The sequence below is a fragment of the Chiloscyllium plagiosum genome, unplaced genomic scaffold (genome assembly GCF_037043375.1).
Source record: "Chiloscyllium plagiosum isolate Xiang-an unplaced genomic scaffold, Cpla_swu_hap1 HiC_scaffold_3, whole genome shotgun sequence".
In the NCBI taxonomy this organism is placed as follows: Eukaryota; Metazoa; Chordata; class Chondrichthyes; order Orectolobiformes; family Hemiscylliidae; genus Chiloscyllium; species Chiloscyllium plagiosum.
The window spans coordinates 150,945,358-150,965,707 of NW_028270141.1; the positions used below are offsets into that span (position 1 = coordinate 150,945,358).

General features: G+C 43.3%; 1 protein-coding gene across 9 annotated transcripts in view; it reads right to left on the minus strand.

The window, feature by feature from the left end:
* disp1 (dispatched homolog 1 (Drosophila)) overlaps positions 1-20,350 on the minus strand; it is a 401,131-nt gene that overhangs the window by 132,507 nt on the left and 248,274 nt on the right. Inside the window, exon 1 of one of the 9 annotated variants that reach the window (XM_087984346.1) lies at positions 5,130-5,256. The exons of 6 other annotated variants lie outside the window; for them this stretch is intronic. In XM_087984346.1, the coding sequence (XP_087840472.1) occupies positions 5,130-5,189 (60 nt within the window). In that variant the 5' untranslated portion in view covers positions 5,190-5,256. Of the gene's footprint in view, positions 1-5,129; positions 5,257-20,350 lie in introns of those variants that run through there. 2 more of the 9 variants (XM_087984343.1, XM_087984348.1) reach the window with 2 other exon arrangements.

Genomic DNA, 20,350 nt, shown 5'->3' on the forward strand with positions numbered 1-20,350 from the left:
CACTATTTAAACTTTTACTATAAATTCTGTGTCTTACAATCTTATTCTCCACAACCACCTGATGAAGGAGCAGCGCTCCAAAAGCTAGTGCTTCCAAATAAACATGTTGGACTATAACCTGGTGTTGGGTGATTTTAACCAAAATATCAAGGTTTGATTTCTGTTCTATGTTTAGTGAGGTTAGTGTGGTGATTCAGAAACTGTAGCTATGACACAAGACTGTATAAGGCAAAAGTGAGGATTGCAGATGCTGGAAACCAGAGTTTAGATTAGAGTGGTGCAGGCAGCATGCGAGGAGTAGGAAAATCGATGTTTTGGACAAAAGCCCTGCATCAGGAATGAAGGCAGGAAGCCGCCAGGGTGGAGAGATAAGTAGTTGGGGGGGGGGGAAAGGAGGGCTGGGGAGAAGGTAGCAAAGAGTACAATAGGTGAATGGGGGTGCAGTTGGAGGTGAATGGTCAGATAGGTGGGAAGGATGACTGGCAGGTAGGACAGGTCATGGGGACAGTGCCTCTTCCACTTTGGAACATTTCAACCCCAGGGCATCAATGTAGACTTCACCAGTTTCCTCATTTCCCCTCCCCCGACCTTACCCCAGTTCCAACCTTCCAGCTCAGCACTGTCCCCATGACTTGTCCTACCTGCGTATCTTCCTTTCCACCTATCCACTCCACCCTCCTCTCTGACCAATCACCTACATCCCCACCCCCATTCACTCATTGTACTATTTGCTACCTTCCCCCACCCTCCTCCCTGACCTATCATCTCTATCCTCACCCCCATTCACCTATTGTACTCTATGCTACCTTCCCCCTTCTCCAGCCTGGAGGCTCCCTGCCTCCATTTCTGATGAAGGGCTTTTGCCCGAAACATCGATTTTCCTGCTCCTCGGATGCTGCCTGACCTGCTGTTCTTTTCCAGCGCAACTCTAATCTAAACACGAGACTGTATAAGTTGATATCCAGCCACTCACGCTGGAAGGTGTTTGAAAACCGACCACATTATGTTCTGCTTTGTTGTTCCTACCATCACAGAGCTTAGCAACATAGACCATCTGGCTTTTTGCAGATCAATGAGCAACCTACTAAAGGGCTACTGTTGCTGAAGTGCACTCAAGCAACAGTATAAACCTATAGGAGAGGGTAGGAACATTACAACGGAGGAATAAGAGAATTTGTTGCCTAAACCATAAGAAATAGAAACAGGACTTCTGCCCCTTGCATGTTCTGCCATTCAATAGGATCATGACTGATGCAACATTTTTCACATCCAACTTCCTGCCTTTTCCCCATAACCTATGATTCCTAACTGATCAAGAATCCATCTCAGCCTTAAATATACACAAGGACTCTATCCCCATAGCTCTCTGTGACAAGGACTTCCAAAGACACACACTCTCTGAAAGAAGAAACTCCGGCTCATCTCAGTCTTAAATTTGCACCCCTTTATTCTGAGACTATGCCCTCTGGCCACACAATCTCCCATGAGTGGAAACATCCTCTCAGCATTTACTCTGTCAAGCCCCTTAAGAGTCCAATATTTTTCAATGAGATCACCTCTCAATCTTCTAAACTCTAGTGAGTTGAGTCCCAATCTGTTTCGCCTTTGCTCACAAGGCAATCCCTGCATGCCAGGGATCATCCTAGAGAACTTTCTCCAAACTGCCTCCAATGAAATTATATTTTTTAAATAAGGTGACCAAAACTGCTTACAGTACTTCAGATGCACCATGTGCAGTTACAGTAAGACGTCCGTACTCTTGTACTCCAACTGCCTTGAAATAAGGGCCAACGTTCCATTAGCCTTCCTGCTTAGCTGCTGTTCCTTTGTGCGAGCTTTCTGTGTTTCATGCACAAGCAGCCCCAAGTCCCTTGTGTTGCCTGTTTCTGCAGTTTTTCTCCATTTAAATAATGCTTTTGTTCTTCCTTCCAAAATGAACAGACTTGGCATTTTCCCACATTTTATTTCAATTGCCAACTTTTTGTCCACTTACTCAACCTATCAATATCTCTCTGTATCCGTATCACAAGCTGCAATCCCACCTACTTTTGTGTCTGCAATTGGGCTGCAGCACGCTTACTTCCTTCCTCCAACGCATTTATGTATATTGTAAACAGTTGCGATTCAGCACCTGATCCCTGTGGAATCTCACTGGTCACAGGTCACCAATCTGATTTAAAAAAAACCCTTACCCACTTGTTCTTTCCTTCCCATAAGTCATTTCCTAGTCCAAAAGTAAAAGAAAATTTAGTTTAAAGAAATTTCAGTGTGAATCACACAACGCCTACCACTCCATTCCTTAGGATTACAGGTCAGCAAAATAAATCATCAATGGTAGTAGAAAGAATTGAAACGCAGGGATTGAAAAGAATGAGGCCTGAGAAACATTCCTTCCATTGGCCACATATATATAATCTGATGTATTGTATGAACTATTGAAATATATTTCTCCATGCTAAAATCTAACCCATCTTATGAACTCCCCCTTAGACACACATACAGACAGGCAGGCAAAAAATGGTCCTACGGGGCAGAGGGAACCGTACATGTCCACAGGGTTTGCTCAGCTGATCCAAATGCTGTTTCCCAATCTGACTTCTCCAGATACTTTTATCTGTTTGCAGCAGGCACAGAGTGACTGGCTCACATTTATAAAACAACTGTGTTTTATGTTCTATCTGTGACCGAAAACAACTGATGAGGGGAAAGACACTGGGTACATCGAGGCGTGAGATGGTTTTTACTACATAGGCAAAACAGCTCCATCCCTTCCAGAAGGTCTAATACCGTCTGCCCAAACATTCACCATCACCACCACTGTCACCAACGCGGCCCCCTCCCCCCTCAAACTGTCAGCTACCTGACAATTGTTGGCAGGCAGAAAGCCTTTGACATCATTTGGTCACCATTTCACAGAGCAATCAGCTATCTGTCACTAATCAAGTCTTCATTTGTACATATACCTCTGCTGTAGCCAGTTTTGTAACCAGACTTTCCCTCCTGTTTGCACAAGCAGCTGTGGAAACAGTAATTACAAGTGTCAAGTAAGTCGCTTTTAAAAAGTACGGTAATCCTCCAAAAATCCTCAGAATTTAACCCAGTCCTTTTCCCATTTCAGTTCAAATCAAAAATATAAATACAATATTTACATTTCAAATTCCTCTAGGACTTCAGTTCTCCCTATTTCTACAATTTCCTCTCAACCTACAACTCCAAGACTCAGTAATCCTTCAATCTTTTCCTTTTGTGCATACCTGATTTATACCTTTTTTTTAGTTGCCGTGGTTCAGGGTATCTGAGGATCAAGTTGTCACAGAGCTCGAAGGTTAGAGTGATAACAGTTGGGTGGCAACAAGAGATTAATACTAAATAAAAACTGAAAGAATTGTGGGTGCTGTAAATCAGGGTCACCTGACCTGAAACGTCAACTCTGATTTCTCTTCACAGATGCTGCTAGACCTGCTGAGCTTCTCCTGCAACTTCTGTTTTTGGCAACAAGAGGTTGATTGGTCATTGGACTAGTGACCAGTTAGCAATGACAAAAGCCTTCTGCCTGCCATCAACCATGTGAACGGCTCTCAGGTAACTAGAGTCATAGAGTCATACAGATCTACGGAAACAAACCCTTTGGGGTCCAACCCGTCCATGCCAACCAGATATCCCAACCCAATCTAGTCCCACCTGCCAGCACCCGGCCCATATCCCTCCAAACCCTTCCTATTCATATACCCATCCAAATGCCTCTTAAATATTGCAATTGTACCAGCCTCCTCCACTTCCTCTGGCAGCTCATTCCATACACGTACCGCCCTCTGTGTGAAAAAGTTGCCCCTTAGGTCTCTTTTATACCTCTCCCCTCTCACCTATGCCCTCTAGTTCTGGATTCCTCCACCCCAAGGAAAAGACTTTGTCTATTTATCCTATCCATGCCCCTCATAATTTTGTAAACATCTATAAGGTCACCCCTCAGCCTCCGACGCTCCAGGGAAAACAGCCCCAGCCTCTTCAGCCTCTCCCTATAGCTCAAACCCTCCAACCTTGGCAACATCCTTGTAAATCTTTTCTGAACCCTTTCAAGTTCCACAACATCAGTAAATAGTTCAGGGCTGGACACAAGATAGAGAGAAGTGGTTTGACCTCTATTAGTACAGGAGCTGTTTCTCTGTTGGCTGCAGTTATACCCATTTTAAACCCGAAGAAAACCAGTAAATCTTTTCTTTCGCAATTGTTGCGAGCTGTAACCTTTGACTGATAAAGGCAAAGACCTTTTATAAGTAAGCCAGCCTCATAATGTCTCTTACATACAGGTGGAAGGATCCAATAGAAAGACAACTGAAAAGCAATGTTCTGATCAGCTTAAGGATAGTATCTGAAAGCTGTGAATAGGAACACTGAACTGCCTCCCAGCTTTGCTCTGCCCATAACCTACATTTTCCAGTCTGTCTGTCTGTCTTAATGTATGTAAAGGGCAGTTTTTTAAGAGCATTAGAGTTTTAATTGTTGACAGTTTATAACTGTTTATCTATAGCTAGAATCTAATTATTTGTGATAAATAGGGAAGCTTTCTCTTGCCTTTCCAAACCCCAAAAAAGCTTCAAAGATGCAGAATTGAATGACCCAGCAACTTAATGCAGCAAGCACACCACCAAAATACCAGGTCCCAGAGTTGACTTTGTATTCCAGCCTAGGGTCATTATTAACATTGATTAACAGGAGAGAAAAAGACCAGCCTCATAATCTATTAAAACACACCATTCTCTGTTTCTTGTATCAGGTCACTTCTGCCAAAAGAACTATGCAGGTCCATTTTAAATGTACTAACAGGATCCACTTCGATTGTGTTGATGGACAATCCGTACTTCCAGTTTGGAGTAAAACCAAAAGTAAAGAATCCATTCTTAGTTAGCCTTCACTGTTGCCTCAAACATTAGGGGCGGAGCAGAGCACAGTCTGGGTACTATATCAACCCAGCAGTGATTGAAGCTCATTACACCACAATTAAAACAACACAAAATGCTGATTTGATATGAAATCAGTCAGAAACATTAGAAAACTTTTTTTAAAAAGGAAATAAAACTTTGAAGTACAAGTGGTAGAGCACTTTAAATGTGCAATGTTGAATAATTTACCTGCCTCCCAGTTCTTCCATAAGCAATGTTCCTTTCCATCAATACCACATTTCGAAACATTAATATCTGTTGTGGTTCTGTTCGCCGAGCTGGCAATTTTTATTGCAGACGTTTCGACCCCTGTCTAGGTGGTATCCTCAGTGCTTGGGAGCCTCCTGTGAAGCGCTTCTGCAACACAAATTCCCAGTTCGGCGAACAGAACCACAACGAGCACCCGAGCTACAAATCTTCTCACAGACTTTGAACATTAATATCTAGCGTGGCTTCAAGGTAGGCAAGAAATAACCATGATCAATTGAGAAAGAACAATCGGGTGTTTTCTAAAGAGAAAAACATGTTTTCAGGGGACACCCACAAAACAGATTACATTCAATATGTTTGCACAGAGAATAGCCCGTTGCAAATTCAGATTAGAGCTACAGCTAAATATTCAGGTCTTATTTTCTGGATGCCATGCACTCCTAGCAGGTTGTATTTGCACAAACATCGATGATCAACTTTCTGTAATTCCATACAGCAGAAGCGTATTGGATGACCATAAATCCATAGGATACAGGTGCAGAATGAGGCCATTAAGCCCATCAAGTCTGACCTGCCATTCAATACGATTATAGCTGATCTGGTCATTCTCAGCTTTATTTTCTTGCCCTTTCCCCATTATCCTTTGATTCTTTTAATTATTAAAACTTTGTCTATCTCAGCATTCATTATATTTAGTGACCCATCCTCAGTGGATCTCTGGTAAACAATTCCACAGACTCACTACCCACTGAGAGAAGAAAATTCTCATCTCGGTCTTAAATAGGCGACCCCATATTCTAAGATTATACTTTCTGGTCCTAGACCCTCCAAAAGGTAAATATCTTTTTGCATCTATCCTGTCAAACCCTCTAAGAATCTTGTATGGTTGCATCTCATTCTTCTATAATCCAATGAGTACAGGCCCAATCTACTCAACTTCTCATAAGACTGTCCCTCCATATCTAGTATCACGTCATGAAACAATCTCTGGAACTGCCTCCAATTCCAGTATACTTTTCATTATATACAGGGCCAAAACTGTTCACAATATTCAAGTTGTGTTCTGACTAGTGCCTTGTATAGCTTTAACACAACATCCCTGTTTTTATACTCCATTCTCTTTGAAATAAAGACCAACATTCCATTTGCCTTCCCTATTACCTAATGAACCATTTTTTTGAGATTCATGAACAAGGACTCTCAAATCCTTTGGTTCTGTAGATTTATACAGTCTTTCTTCACTTATACAATATTCAACTCCTACTTTGTTCCTGCCAAAGTGCATTATCTTACATTTCCCCACAGAATATTCCATCTGCCAAGTTTTTTTGCCTATTCATTTAACCTGTCAAAATCCATTAGCAAACTCTTTGTGTCACTTTTACCACTTACCTTCCCACCTATTTTTGTGCCATGTGCAAACTTGGTTACAGTGCATTGACTTTTCTCATCCAAGTCATTAATATGTATTCTACATAATCTTAGGCTTAGCACTAGTCTCTGTGGCACTCAACTATCACAAGTTGCTATTCTGAAATTGCCCATTTTCCTAACTCTGTCTTCTATTAATTAGCCCGTCCTCTATCCATGTTCATCCTTCATCATCGTGGGTTACCTTATTAAGTAAGCTAATGGGTGGTACCTTACCAAATGTCTTTTGAAAATCCAAATTTGTTAGATCCACTGCTTCCCCTTTATTTATCCTGTTGTTACCTCCTCAAAGAGGAGGCAATAAATTTATCAGGTATGAATTCCCCTTCATGAAGCCATAATGATTCTACTTGGTCATATTATATTTCTAAATGCTCTGATATTATATTCTTTCTAATAGGCTCTAACATTTTCCCACCAGCAGACATTAAGCTAACTGGCCTATAGCTATGATTCGGAGATGCCGGTGTTCGACTGGGGTGTACAATGTTAAAAATCACACAACACCAGGTTATAGTCCAACAGGGTTTAATTGGAAGCACACTAGCTTTCGGAGTGACGCTGATGAAGGAGCGTCGCTCCGAAAGCTAGTGTGCTTCCAATTAAACCTGTTGGACTATAACCTGGTGTTGTGTGATTTTTAACTTTGGCCTGTTTTAAATAAAGGTGTTATGTTGGCAGGTTTCCAATCCTCTGGGACTTTTCCATAATCTAAGGATTCCTGGAAGATTATTACTAGTTCACTCACTAACTCTGTAGTTACTTCCTTTAATATCTTCGGATATATCCCATCAGTTCTAGGGGACTTATCAGTCTTTAGCACCACTGGCTTCTTTTACACTTTTTCTCAAGTGATATATATTTCCTTTCCTCTTTTTGTCCCTTGAATATTTAACAACTTTGGAATGCCACTAAGAGTCTTCTATTGTGAAGACTGACACAATGTATTTATTCAACTCTTCTGCCATTTTCTGGTGCCCCATTATTATTTCCCCAGCCTCATTCTTTATATTCACTTTGGCCACTCTTCACGTGTTTTTAAAAAGCTCTTACTGTCCACATTAATAGTATTTTGCAAGTTTACTGTCAATTTATTTCCTCTCTCTTTACTCTTTTTTGGTCATCTTTTATCAGTGGCGAAGAGAGGGAGTGGTTGAGGATATGGTGCCAATCAAGTAGACTGCTTTGTCCTGGATGGTGTCAAGCTTCTAGAGAGTTGTTAGAGCTGCACTCATCCAGGCAAGTGGGGAGTAATCCATCACACTCCTGACTTGTGCCTTGTAGACAGGCTTTGGGGTGTCAGGAGGTGAGTTAATCACTGCAGGATTCCTAGACACTTGTACCCACTGAGTTATACATAGTTAATGCAGTTCAGTTTCTGGTCAAAGGTAAAGCCCCAGGGTGTAGACAGTGGGAGATTCAGTGATGTTTATGCCATTGAATGTCAAGGAGTGATGATTAGATTCTCTTTTGTTAGGCACTTGCATGATACTTACCACTTGTCAGCCAAGTCTAGATATTGTCCAGATCATGTTGCATTTGAACATGGACAGTTTCAGTATGTAAGGAGTTACAAATGATGGTGCACACTGTGCTATCATCGAATGGAGCCTAAATATCAACACAGGCAGTTCAGTCAAATACTACAGTTCAGTGCCTTATATCCTATGTAAATCTATTTTCAAACGAGCCAAACCATTCTCAATCTTGCATTCCTTTTTGATACAATTAGGAAAAACCTTTAGTTACAAAGCTAAGGTTATTCAACTCTAGCCTCTGTTTGTACTTATCCTCCACACAAGCAGTCATCTTAATCTCATTTACCCTTTTCTCCCCCCCATTCCATTTAGCTACCTATTTCTTTGACACTTTCTATCCCCCTCTTTATCTCATTCCTACTATTTTTCATCAACTTTGAATGAACAATGAACATATGATAGAGATTAGCTATCACCTCACTAGGTGATAGCCCAGGTTGTAGGGATGAATGACCCACTCCTGTGTCATTAATCCTTTACATAGTTAGACCAACTCTGAAAAACCAAGTTACACCCAAAAGCTAACCTGTCTTTTTCTGGTATGTCTCCAGCGTCTTCATGCTCCAGACAGATTTTCACCATTCAACAGATTTTCTCTTTATCCCTAGTTCAGAATTTGACTGCAAGGCACAGCTGCTACATTTGTTGCCTCTCTGAGCAGAAAACTGTCCATGCACTGGAAAGCTGCAGGGGAACCCACCTGCTATGTTGAACTGCGCAATGCAATTTTCAGTCAGCACAATAGAACTGAACAACTTCAGCGCCTTCTGCTTGATTACAAACCAGTTCTGCTGATTATTAACTTTCAAGTTCAGGAAGATAATCTTAGCAAGTATCACCTGCCCAAAAGCCCACTCTTGAGAACATTGCAAAATGTTGTACCATAGTGTAATGGAACCTGGATTTGACCATAATTCTCCACACATCTAACTTGAATTTCAATCATGTAATTAGCAGGCATTTCATATCAAGAGGCCAGGCATTTCCTCATGGGAATAGAAATTAAAACTATAGGGGTCATTGTTTAATTAAATGATTCTATTTAAATAAAGCATTTACATTTCTCTATAATCAGCAATAAAGACCTACCTCCTCACATCTTTAAACTGCCTCATTTACCTAAACAGCACAAATTGGAAAGGGAACAGTACTGATCACAGCATCCTACTGTGAGACGACTTCTGAGTAACAGGCAAATGACAGACTCATTCAATTAGGAAGACAATTCATAGGAAATAATATGGACAGACATCAATTCCGAAAGGTAAAACTCTATTCATTTATTTCATTATAACACATCCTTCTGCAGGCTGAGATCTAGAAGAGATAGAAAATTAATTGACATAAAAGAAAATTGAAAGAATGAAAAACAAGAAAACAATAACAGAATGTGCATTTCAGAACTATGAGATTTTGATAGAGTGAGAATGGGGAAACTGTTGTCATTCACAGAACAAATGGCAGTCAGAGGGCAAACGTTTAAGGTAATTGTCAATAGAATGGACATGAAGGGAAAACAAACAGGTCCATGAGGATAAAAAAAGTGAATGAATTAGTTGGATAATTCTTTCAAGGAGTGTATGCAGGCATGGTGCACCAAATGACTTCCTTTTGTAACGCCAGATTTTATGGTTGAATGTATTATTTGGATGCAGTGGGAAAGAGACCATATTAAAGTTAAAAGATAAAGTCTCCTTACCAGATCATTGGGTTGCTGTCTCACTGGAGGGTGGGGGGGGGGATGTTGTTGGTGGTGGCAGGCGAAGAGAGAGAGGGGGGGTGGACTGGTGGTGGTTCAATCTGAGGGTCATCACACACACGGCGAAAGGCGTTACTCTGCATTGCAAACCACCATTCAGCTAACTGAGCTAACTGACCTCCCTGGTTTGTGATGCACAGTGATGCCAACGGTGTGAGTTCAATTCCCACAGCAGCTGAGATGACCACAAAGGACTTTCCTCTTGTATGAGGCGCAGTGACCCTCAGGTTAAACCACCACCAGTTGTCTCTCTCTAACAAACAGTAACTCTATGGTCTGGTCAGACTATAGCGATTTTAACTTTTTCTAAGAGACCCCATTGTACAAGAGGAAAAAGACATACAATATCAGCGAATGAGATAAGGAGGAACATAAGGATAGGAATGCACAAGGCATGATTAGTAAGTTTACAGATGACAACAAAATAAGCAGTACTATGGACAGTGAGGCAGGTTATCAGAAATTGCAGCAGGACCTTGATCAGTTGAGGAAGTGGACCGAGAAATGGCAAACTGAGTTTAATATAGATAAGTGTGAGGTCTTGCATTTTGGAAAGTCAAATCAAGGTAGGAGTTTCATTCTGAATGGTAGAGTCTTAAGGAGTGTCATAGAACAGAGGGATCTTGGAGTCAGGTGCATGGTCCTCTGAGAGTGGAGTCACAGGTAGACAGGGATAAAAGGCTTATGGGACACTGGCCTTCATCAGTCAGGGCACTGAGTATAGAAGTTGGGAAGTTATGTTGCAGTTGTATAGGACATTGATGAGGCTGCACTTGGAGTATTGTATTCAGTTTTGGTCACCTTGCTATAAGAAGGATGTTATTAAACTGGGAAGAGTGCAGAACAAATTTACAATGATGTTGCCAGAACTCAACGGTCTGAGTAATAGGGAGAGGTTGGACAAGCCAGGACATTTTTCTTTAGAGCGTGGGGGACTGAGGGGGGGATCTTGTAGAAGCATACATGATCATGAGAAGCATGGGTAGGGTGAATGCAATGTCTAGGACTAGAAGTTTCAAGAGGAAAGAATAAAAGAGAACCTGAGGTGCAACCTTTGTATACAGAGGGAGGTACACATATGGAATGAGCTGCCAGTGAAAGTGGTTGAGGTGGGTACATTACCATTTAAAAGGCATTTGAACAAATACATGGATAGGAAAGGTTTCGAAGGATATGGGCCAATTGCAGGGAAATAGGGTTCACATGGATGGATATTTTAGTCGGCATGGACCAGCTTGAAAGACATTCTGGCTATTGAGGGAGTGCAGGGTTCACAAGGTCAATTCCTGGAATGGCGGGATTACCTTACACTGAAAGACTGAGCGACTGGGCTTGTATACCCTTGAGTTTAGAAGACTGAGAGGGGATCTGATTGAGACATATAAGATTATGAAAGGATTGGACACTCTGGAGGCAGGAAACATGTTTCCGCTGATGGGTGAGTGCCGAACCAGAGGACACAGCTTAAAAATACGGGGTAGACCATTTAGGACAGAGATGAGGAGAAACTTCTTCACCCAGAGAGTGGTGGCTGTGTGGAATGCTCTGCCCCAGAGGGCAGTGGAGGCCCAGTCTCTGGATTCAAGGGTTATGGAGATAAGGCAGGAACAGGATACTGATTAAGGATGATCAGCCATGATCATATTGAATGGTGGTGCAGGCTCGAAGGGCAGAATGGCCTACTCCTGCACCTATTGTCTATTGTCATAGCTTGGGCTGAATGGCCTGTCTCTGTGCTGTAGGACTCTATGACTCTAGATAGGAGAACTGGGAGTAGACAGTGAGGAAGTTAAGCCCCTGTTGCTGGAATGCACAATTTCTGGCTTTGCTGAGAAATGACTGCTTTCAAAGCCTAATGGATCAATGTAATGAAATAGTGTATCCCTATCTCATGTGCAGCAATGAGAAAGGAGGATTACAGGTAGTTTCAGAAACAAACCCTCAAAGCCATCGCTGTTTATCAAAGAATGTCCAATATTATTCCATTAAAATGAAATATCCTAACTGCAAACATTTACCCAACAACCCAACAACCCACCAAGTGAGGTTTCCTATTGCATGTGTTCTTTCACGACCAGGAATGATGGCAATGACACTGCATATCAATGATGTGGCTGTGCCTGTGTTGGAGTGGGGTGGGCAAAGTTAAAAATCACAGTGTGGAGGCCAAGGATTGCAACTCCTGGCATGTTCTGGCCAAAGTGCAGAAGGTGTTAAAGTGAAGGGTAGCACCAGCTGAGTTCTGGTTACCTCTGATGGCTGGGAGATGATGCAAGCAGTTGCCTAAGAAATGCAGCATGAAAACGTAGCCATGGGATCGGGAAAGGCCACACATTGAGCCCACGTGACAGGTCAGTCTGGAGTCGAACTGGCAGTAGGCGGTTCCCAATTCAGTTCTAGCTGGAGCTGGCTTTTCAGACATAGTAGGGAGCAGGGGGTCAGTCCGGCCCACGTGAGTTGTGATCGTTCAGTGAAACAATGAGTCTCTGGTTCAGAGGAGCCTGTGGAGTGAAGTGGTTGGCTGCCCAGTATCAGGCCAACACAGTGGGATGCAGCATCCAAAGAAAAGATTGAGCAGCTGGGATGCGGCCAGTCACTGGGGTATTTTTAGTAGCAGTCTCGTTACCTGAAACTAACCTTCAGGAAGAACGAAGCGGGGGCATTCAGGCTGCATTGAAGCTGCTGGTGAAAGGAATAGTGGCCAGATCTCCAAATAAGAGGCAATTTCTAAAGGAGAATGAGGAAGACAGTGCGCTTTAAGGTTTTTGAAGAATCATTTTGGGTCACTGTGGGTCTGTGTTGGTTGGATTAGCCTTTTCGTAGCAATCACAGTCAGCCGTGGTTCATTCTTTTGGCAATCAGAATTTCAAATGTCATCCAATTTTTAAAATGTTACTCATCCCCAAAGTAAGCAGTCTCATCCAGGATCATTAAGCACTCTGCTTTTCTTTAATGTGTATTAAATTATATGGGATTAGATACCCAGGATCATTGAAAAGTTTGCAACTCACATGAGACTTATAAGTGTAGGAAACAATAAGGGAACATAAACAGGAGGGCACAGACTGGTGAAATGGTCAGATGCATGAAACTTAAAGCATAGCAGCGCAAGATGATACATTTTTGTACAAAGGATAAAGAAATAATATATATTAATGATATTATTTGGAAGAGGGTGCAGGTTCACAATTGCCTACCAAGTCTGCTCTGCCATTCAATGATCTGAGAATCCTCGACTCCACTTTCCTCCCATTTCCCCATAACCCTTGATACCCTTACTGATAAAAAATCTGTCTCTCTCAGCTATGAGTATACTTAACAACACAGTCTCAGCCGAAACAATTTCACAGATTCACTATTTTCAAAGAATATATTCCTCCTCACCTCTGTGTGAAATATGCAGCTCCTTATGCTATGATTATGCTATCTGATCCTAGACTTCCCCATAAAGGGAAACCAGCTTTCCACATCTGCCCCAGGAAGTTCTCTCGGAATCTTGTATGTTACAATCGTATTGTCTCTCACTCTTCCAATGAGACGAAAAGTGTTATGCTGGAAAAGCACAGCAGGTCATGCAGCAACAGGAGCAAGAGAATCGACATTTCGGGCATAAGCCTAGGCAGTGGCCTTGTGAATCCAGACTCACAGCAATATAGTTGGCTCTTAACTGCTCCTCCAGAATAGGTCATAGATGCTGGCTGAGCCAGCGATACCCTCATCCCATGAATGAATATTAAAAAGTCCCATTGCATTTCCTGTTACCCACTAGACATGGATGCTAGCTTTTTCATGGACAAAGACTCCCAAATCCCTCTATTCTGTAACATTCTGCTCTTTCCCCATTTAAATAATATGCAGTCCTTTATTCTTCCTGCCAAAGTGCATAATCTCACATTTCCCCACATTATATTTCAGCTACCAAATTTTTGCCACTTGTTTAACCTTTCTATTTCTCTCTACAGTCTCTTTGCGTCAACCTCACCACTTGCCTTTCTACCTGTTTTTGTGTCATCAGCAATATTACTGATAGTATATTCATTTTCCTAATCAAGTCATTAATATATATTGTAAATTATTGTGGTCCCACTACATCTACATAGAGTTATACAGCACAGAACAACTCCCTTCAGTCCAACTCCCCTGCGCTGACCAGACATCCCAACACATCTTCTGATCCGAGATTATTTCTTGTTATCATATTTGTTCCATTTGTAGCAACAATGTTACTCCATCACCCATTCCTTCCTGCCTGTCTTTTCAGAAAGTCACATACCTCTGAATATTTAGTTCCCAGGTTTGGTCTCCTTGCAACCATGCCTCCGAAATGGCTACAAAATTGTACCACTAAGCTGTATTTGTGCGGTTAATTAATCTATTTTATTCCAAATATTATGTGCATTCAAGGAAAGAGCGATTAAAGTTACGTTTTTACCATTATATTCCATTTTGACCCTTCTTACTGCTGTTTTTCTATGTTTGCATACTCTATCCCTTCCAGTCCCATTCTGGATTATCAGTGTAGCTGCTGTGTAATTCTATGCCCCCCCTCCCCCTCCAAACCCCACACCTTTCTAATTAGTTTAAAGACCCCTCTATAGCCCTAGCTATTTGATTCACCAGATACTGGTCCCAGCACAGTTCAAATGAAGCCAATTCACCAGAACAGCTCCCCTCTCCTCAGTACTGATACCATTGCCCGATGAGCTGAAAACCATTCCACCCTTGGGAGGCTGCTAGAAACAATAGTGCAGAACAAAATATATTGAAACATGGAGAAAGGTGCATTAATTAAGGAAAGCCAGCATGGATTGTTTAAGAACAACTGATGTTTAATTAATTTTTTGGGATTATTTTGGATGAGAGAGTTAATAAAGGTTATTCTGTTGACATCATATATGCAGAGTTCCAAAAGGCATCTAATATGGCGCCATGCAACAGTTTTCTGAGCAAAGCTGTAGCTCATGAAATAAAATAGGTAGTTGCAACTAGGATGTGAAATTGGCTGAGTGATAGGAAACTGGGTAGTGGTAAAGGGAAGTTTTCTTTGGACTGGAGAAAGGTTTGCAGTGGGTTTCTCCAGGCGACATGTTGGGACCCATTTTCAGATCTAGACCTCGGTGTGTACAATACAATTTCAAATCTCGCGCGTGAGACGAAACCTGGAAACACTGTGAACTGTGAGAACCACCACAAAGAGCTTCAAAATGACACAGACAAGTTGATGGAATAGGTGCACAAGGAGCAGCTGAAATTTAATGCAGGGTATGTGAACTGATTCACTTTGGGAGAAAAAAGAGAGATGGCTAATTTAAAATACAGGGTTCAATTCTGAAGGTGATATAGAAGCAGAGGAACCTGGGTGTACATATATACAAGTTATTGAAGATGGTGGGAGAGGTTGAGAGAGAAGTTAGTAAACCATGCGGCATCCTAGGCCTTATTAAGAGGGAAACATATTATGCTAAACTTGCATAAAACGGCATGTCTAGTATTGCACTTTTAAAAAGCTGTGAAAGCATTAGAGAGTGTGCAGAAGATTCACACGATTGATGTAACAGGGATGAAGGAATTCAGTTATACCAAAAGGCTGGAGAAGTCATACAAGCGCAGTTCCAGCAGCACTTAAGAAGCTCAACACCTTCCAAGATAGGGCAGCCCCATCTAATTGGCAATTCTTCAGCATTCACTCCTTCCACTGCCAATGCATAACAGCTGCAGTGTCCTTTATTTACTGCATCAGCTTGCCTATGCACCTTCCAATCTCTAATATATGGAAGGGCAAGAGCAGGAGGCACATGGGAACACCACTGCAGTGGACAGTGAAGAAGGTTGTCTAAGAGTACAACTGGGCTGAGGGATGGCAGACAGAGTTTAACTTGGATCAATGCGAGGTGTTGCACTTTGGTAAGACAAACCACGACAGAACTTACATAGCTAACAGTAGGGCACTGGACTGTGTTGTCGAGACCCAGGGGTTCAGGTACATACTTCCTTGAAAATGGTGGACAGGTAGAGAAGGTGATGAAGAAGGCATTTGGCACATTTGCCTTCATTGGTCAGAGCACTGAGTATAGGAATTGGGGCATCATGTTGCAACTGTCCACATCATTACTGAGGTCTCTTTTAGAGTACTGCGTGCTGTTCTGGTTGCCCTGCCATAGAAGCGTATTGTTAAATTGGGGTACAAAAGGGTAAGGGTACATAAAAGATTTACAGTACAAGGATGTTACCAGGACTGAAGGGTTTCAGTTATAAGGAAAAGCTGGATGGGCTGGGACTTTTTATCCCTGGAGTGTAGGGGGTTGAGAGGGGTGAGGTTTATAAAAACATGAGGGGCATAGAAGTTGCGAATAGCCAATTCTTTTCGCCAAGGTAGGGGAGTTCAAAACTAGAGGCACAGATTTAAAGTGAAAGGGGAAAGATTTAAGAGGGACCGGAGGGGCAACTTTATCACACAGAGGGTAGTTTGTATGTGGAATGAATTGCCAGACAAAGTGGCAGATGCAGGTACAGTTACAACATTTAAAAGACATTTGGACAGTTACACATGGATTGGAAAGGTTTAGAGGGACATGGACCAAAAGCAGGCAAATCGGACCAGTTCATTCTGGGAAACTTGGTCGGCATGGATAAGTTGCATCGAAGGATCTGCTTCCGTGCTGTCTGACTCGACGGAGCGAGAGTTAAGGAACTTCAAACCTGTAGGTAATTTAAAGTTGGAACCATTTTCCTTAAGGAAAAATTATTGAGATTTAATTTGATAAAGGGTTTCAAAATCACAAGGGCTCCCGACAATGTAATTAGAGAGAAACTGTCCCATTGGTAGATGAATCAAGAACAAGGTTTAGGAAATTGACAAGAGAAACAATGGCGACAGAAGGAAAAGTCTTTTTCACACAATGAGTGGTTACAATCTGAAATACGCTGCCTGTGGAGGCAGGTTCATTCAAGAGGGAATTGGATTATCTGAATGTTGTGGAAAGAGGATCATGGAACTGGGTAATTTGCTCAGAAAGCTGGAACAAATATGACGGGCTGAAGGGTCTCCTTCTGTACTGCTTCAATTCTGAGATTCCCTGTCAGTGTGGAACAGCAGTCATGTTGGCAAATAAGTCACTAGAAATAACGTGGGCACTCAAGCAGCCTACTATAAGGAAATAGCTGAAGAACTTAATAAATACTTTGTGTCAGACTTCACCTGGAAGACATGAGTAATATCCCAACAATTAAGGAGAGTCAAGAGGCAGAGTTGAGTATGGTAGCCATTACAAAAGAGAAAGTGCTAGATAAGCTAAATGGTCTAAAAATTGATAAATCTCCAGGCCCCGATGGGCTACATCCTAGAATTCTGAGGCAGGTGGCTGAGGAAATAGCGGAGGCGTTGGTGTAATCTTTCAAAAATTACTGGAGTCAGGGAAAGTCTCAGATGATTGGAAAATCACTGTTGTAACCCCTTTGTTCAAGAAAGGATCAAAACAAGAGATGGAAAATTATAGGCCAATTAGCCTAACCTCGGTTGTTGGTAAAATTCTAGAGTCCATCGTTAAGGAGGAGATTTCTAAATTCTTGGAAGTGCAGGGTGGGATTAGAACAAGTCAGCATGGATTTAGTAAGGGGAGATCGTGCCTGACAAACTGTTAGAATTCTTTGAAGAGGTAACAAGTAGGTTAGACCAGGAAACTCAGTGGATGTTATCTACTTAGACTTCCAAAAGGCCTTTGATAAGATGCCTCTCGGGAGGTTGCTGAGTAAGTGAGGGCCCATGGTGTTCGAGGTGAGCTACTGGCATGGATTGAGGATTGGCTGTCTGACAGAAGGCAGAGAGATGGGATAAAAGGTTCTTTTTCGGAATGACAGCTAGTGACAAGTGGTGTCCCGCAGGGTTCAGTGTTGGGGCTGTAGCTGTTCACTTTACATATTAATGATCTGGATGAAGGGACTAGGGGCATTCTGGTGAAGATCACTGATAATATGAAGTTAGGTGGACAGGCAGGTGGTACTGAGGAGGTGGGGAGGCTGCAGAAAGATTTAGACAGTTTAGAAGAGTGGTCAAAGAAATGGCTGGTGAAATTCAATGTGAGCAAATGTGAGGTCTTGCACTTTGGAAAAAAGAATACAGGGATGGGCTATTTTCTAAATTGTGAGAAAATTCTAAAGCCAAAGTATAAAGGGATCTGGGAATGCTACTCCAGGATTCTCTAAGGGTTGGCTTGCAGGTTGAGTCCGTGGTTAAGAAAACAAATGTAATGTTGTCATTTACCTCAAGATGGTTGGAATGTAAAAGCAGCGATGTACTACTGAGACTTTATAAAGCTCTGGTTAGACCCCATTTAGAATACTGTGTCCAATTTTGGGACCCACGCCTCAGGAAGGACATACTGGCACTGGAATGTGTCCAGCGGAGATTCACACGGATGATCCCTGGAATAAGGTGATGAACGGCTGAGGATCCTGGGATTGTATTCATTTGAGTTTAGAAGGTTGAGGGGAGATCTAATAGAAACTTACAAGATAATGCATGGCTTAGAAAGGGCGGATGCTGGAAAATTGTTTACATCGGGGGGGATACCAGGACTCGTGCGCATAGCCTTAGATTAGAGGGGGGGGTCAATTTAAAACAGAAATGAGGAAACATTTCTTTGGCCAGAGAGTGGTGAGCCTGTGGAATTCATTGCCATGGATCGCAGTGCAGGCCGGGGCGTTAAATGTCTTTAAGGCGGAGATTGATAAATTCTTAATCTCACAAGGAATTAAGGGATATGGGGAAAGTGCAGGTTAGTGCCGTTGAAATGCCCATCAGCCATGATTGAATGGCGGAGTGGACTTAATGGGCCGAATGGCCTTACTTCCACTCCTATGTCTTATGGTCTTATCAAAGGATACAGCAAGATATAGATCACTTAGAAAACTGGATAGAGAATTGGCAGATGGAGATGGTGCACTTGGAAGGTCAAAGCCAAGAGGAAAATATACAGTAAATGGCAGGACCCTTAGGAGCATTGATATACAAAGGGATCTTGTGGTGTAAGGCCATAGCCCCTAAAAGTGGCAACAGAAGTGGATAAGATGGGAAAGAAAGTGTACAGCATGTTTGCCTTTATTAATCATGGCACTGAGTAAAAACGTTAGCAAGTGCCGTTGCAGCTGTATAAAACTTTAGTCAGACCACATGTGGAATATTGTGTGCAACTGTGTTCCCCACAGTACAGGAAAAGTGCAGAGGCTTTGGAGAAGATGGAAAAGAGATTTAGCAGGATGTTGCTTGGATTGGAATGTATTAGCTATAAGGACAGGACGGACAAACTTGGATTGTTTTTGCTAGAGCATCCGAGGCTGAAGGGCGACCTGATAGAAGTACAGCAAACCTTTTATTAATCGGCATTGATAGGACTTGAGTGACTGCAATGAACACTTTGGCGCCATCTTCAGCACATGAATAAAGAATAAAGAAGTTTTCTTTTTAAAATGACTCGAATTTTAGTCTTTTCACAAAGTCCAACAGTGCACCGAGATTTCAGATCACCCTGGCCATTTCTCTAGACCATGCTGACCTTCAAACATCAAGGCATCACTTCCTGTCCCTAAGGGTCTCACCTCCGCTCCCAGACTCTCCCACCTACTGGCCTCCGCTCCTGGATTCTTCCCCGCACACCCACTGCACTCCGTTCCGGAGCTCGCTGCCCTCGTGTTGGCCTGGCCTTGGACTCTCTGCCCCTGTATTGGCCTGGCCTGGGACACTCTGCCCCCGTGTTGGTCCGACCTGGGACTCTGCCCCCGCGTCGGCCTGGCCTGGACTCTCTGCCCCCGCGTCGGCCCGGCCTGGGACTCTCTGCCCCTATGTTGGCCTAGCCGGGGACTCTCTGCCCCCGCGTCGGCCTGGCCTGGGACTCTGCCCCCGCGTCGGCCCGGCCTGGGACTCTCTGCCCCCTACGGTGGCCCGGCAGGGGACTCTCTGCCACCTACGGTGGCCTGGCCGGGGACTCTCTGCCCCCTACGGTGGCCTGGCCGGGGACTCTCTGCCCCCTACGGTGGCCTGGCCGGGGACTCTCTGCCCTCATGTTGGCCTGGCCTGGGACTCTCTGCCCTCATGATGGCCTGGACTGGGACTCGCTGCCCTCGCGTTGGCCTGGCCTGGGACTCTCTGCCCTCGCGTTGGCCTGGCCTGGGACTCTCTGCCCTCACATTGGCCTGGCCTGGGACTCTCTGCTCCCGCGTTGGCCTGGCCTGGGACTCTCTGCCCTCACATTGGCCTGGCCTGGGACTCTCTGCCCCCTACGTTGGCCTAGCCGGGGACTCTCTGCTCCCATGTTGGCCTGGCTTGGGACTCTCTGCCCCCTACGTTGGCCTGGCCTGGGACTCTCTGCCCTCGTGTTGGCCTAGCCGGGGACTCTCTGCCCCCTACGTTGGCCTGGCCTGGGACTCTCTGCCCCCACGTTGGCCTAGCCTGGGATCTCTGCAGCCGTGTTGTCCTG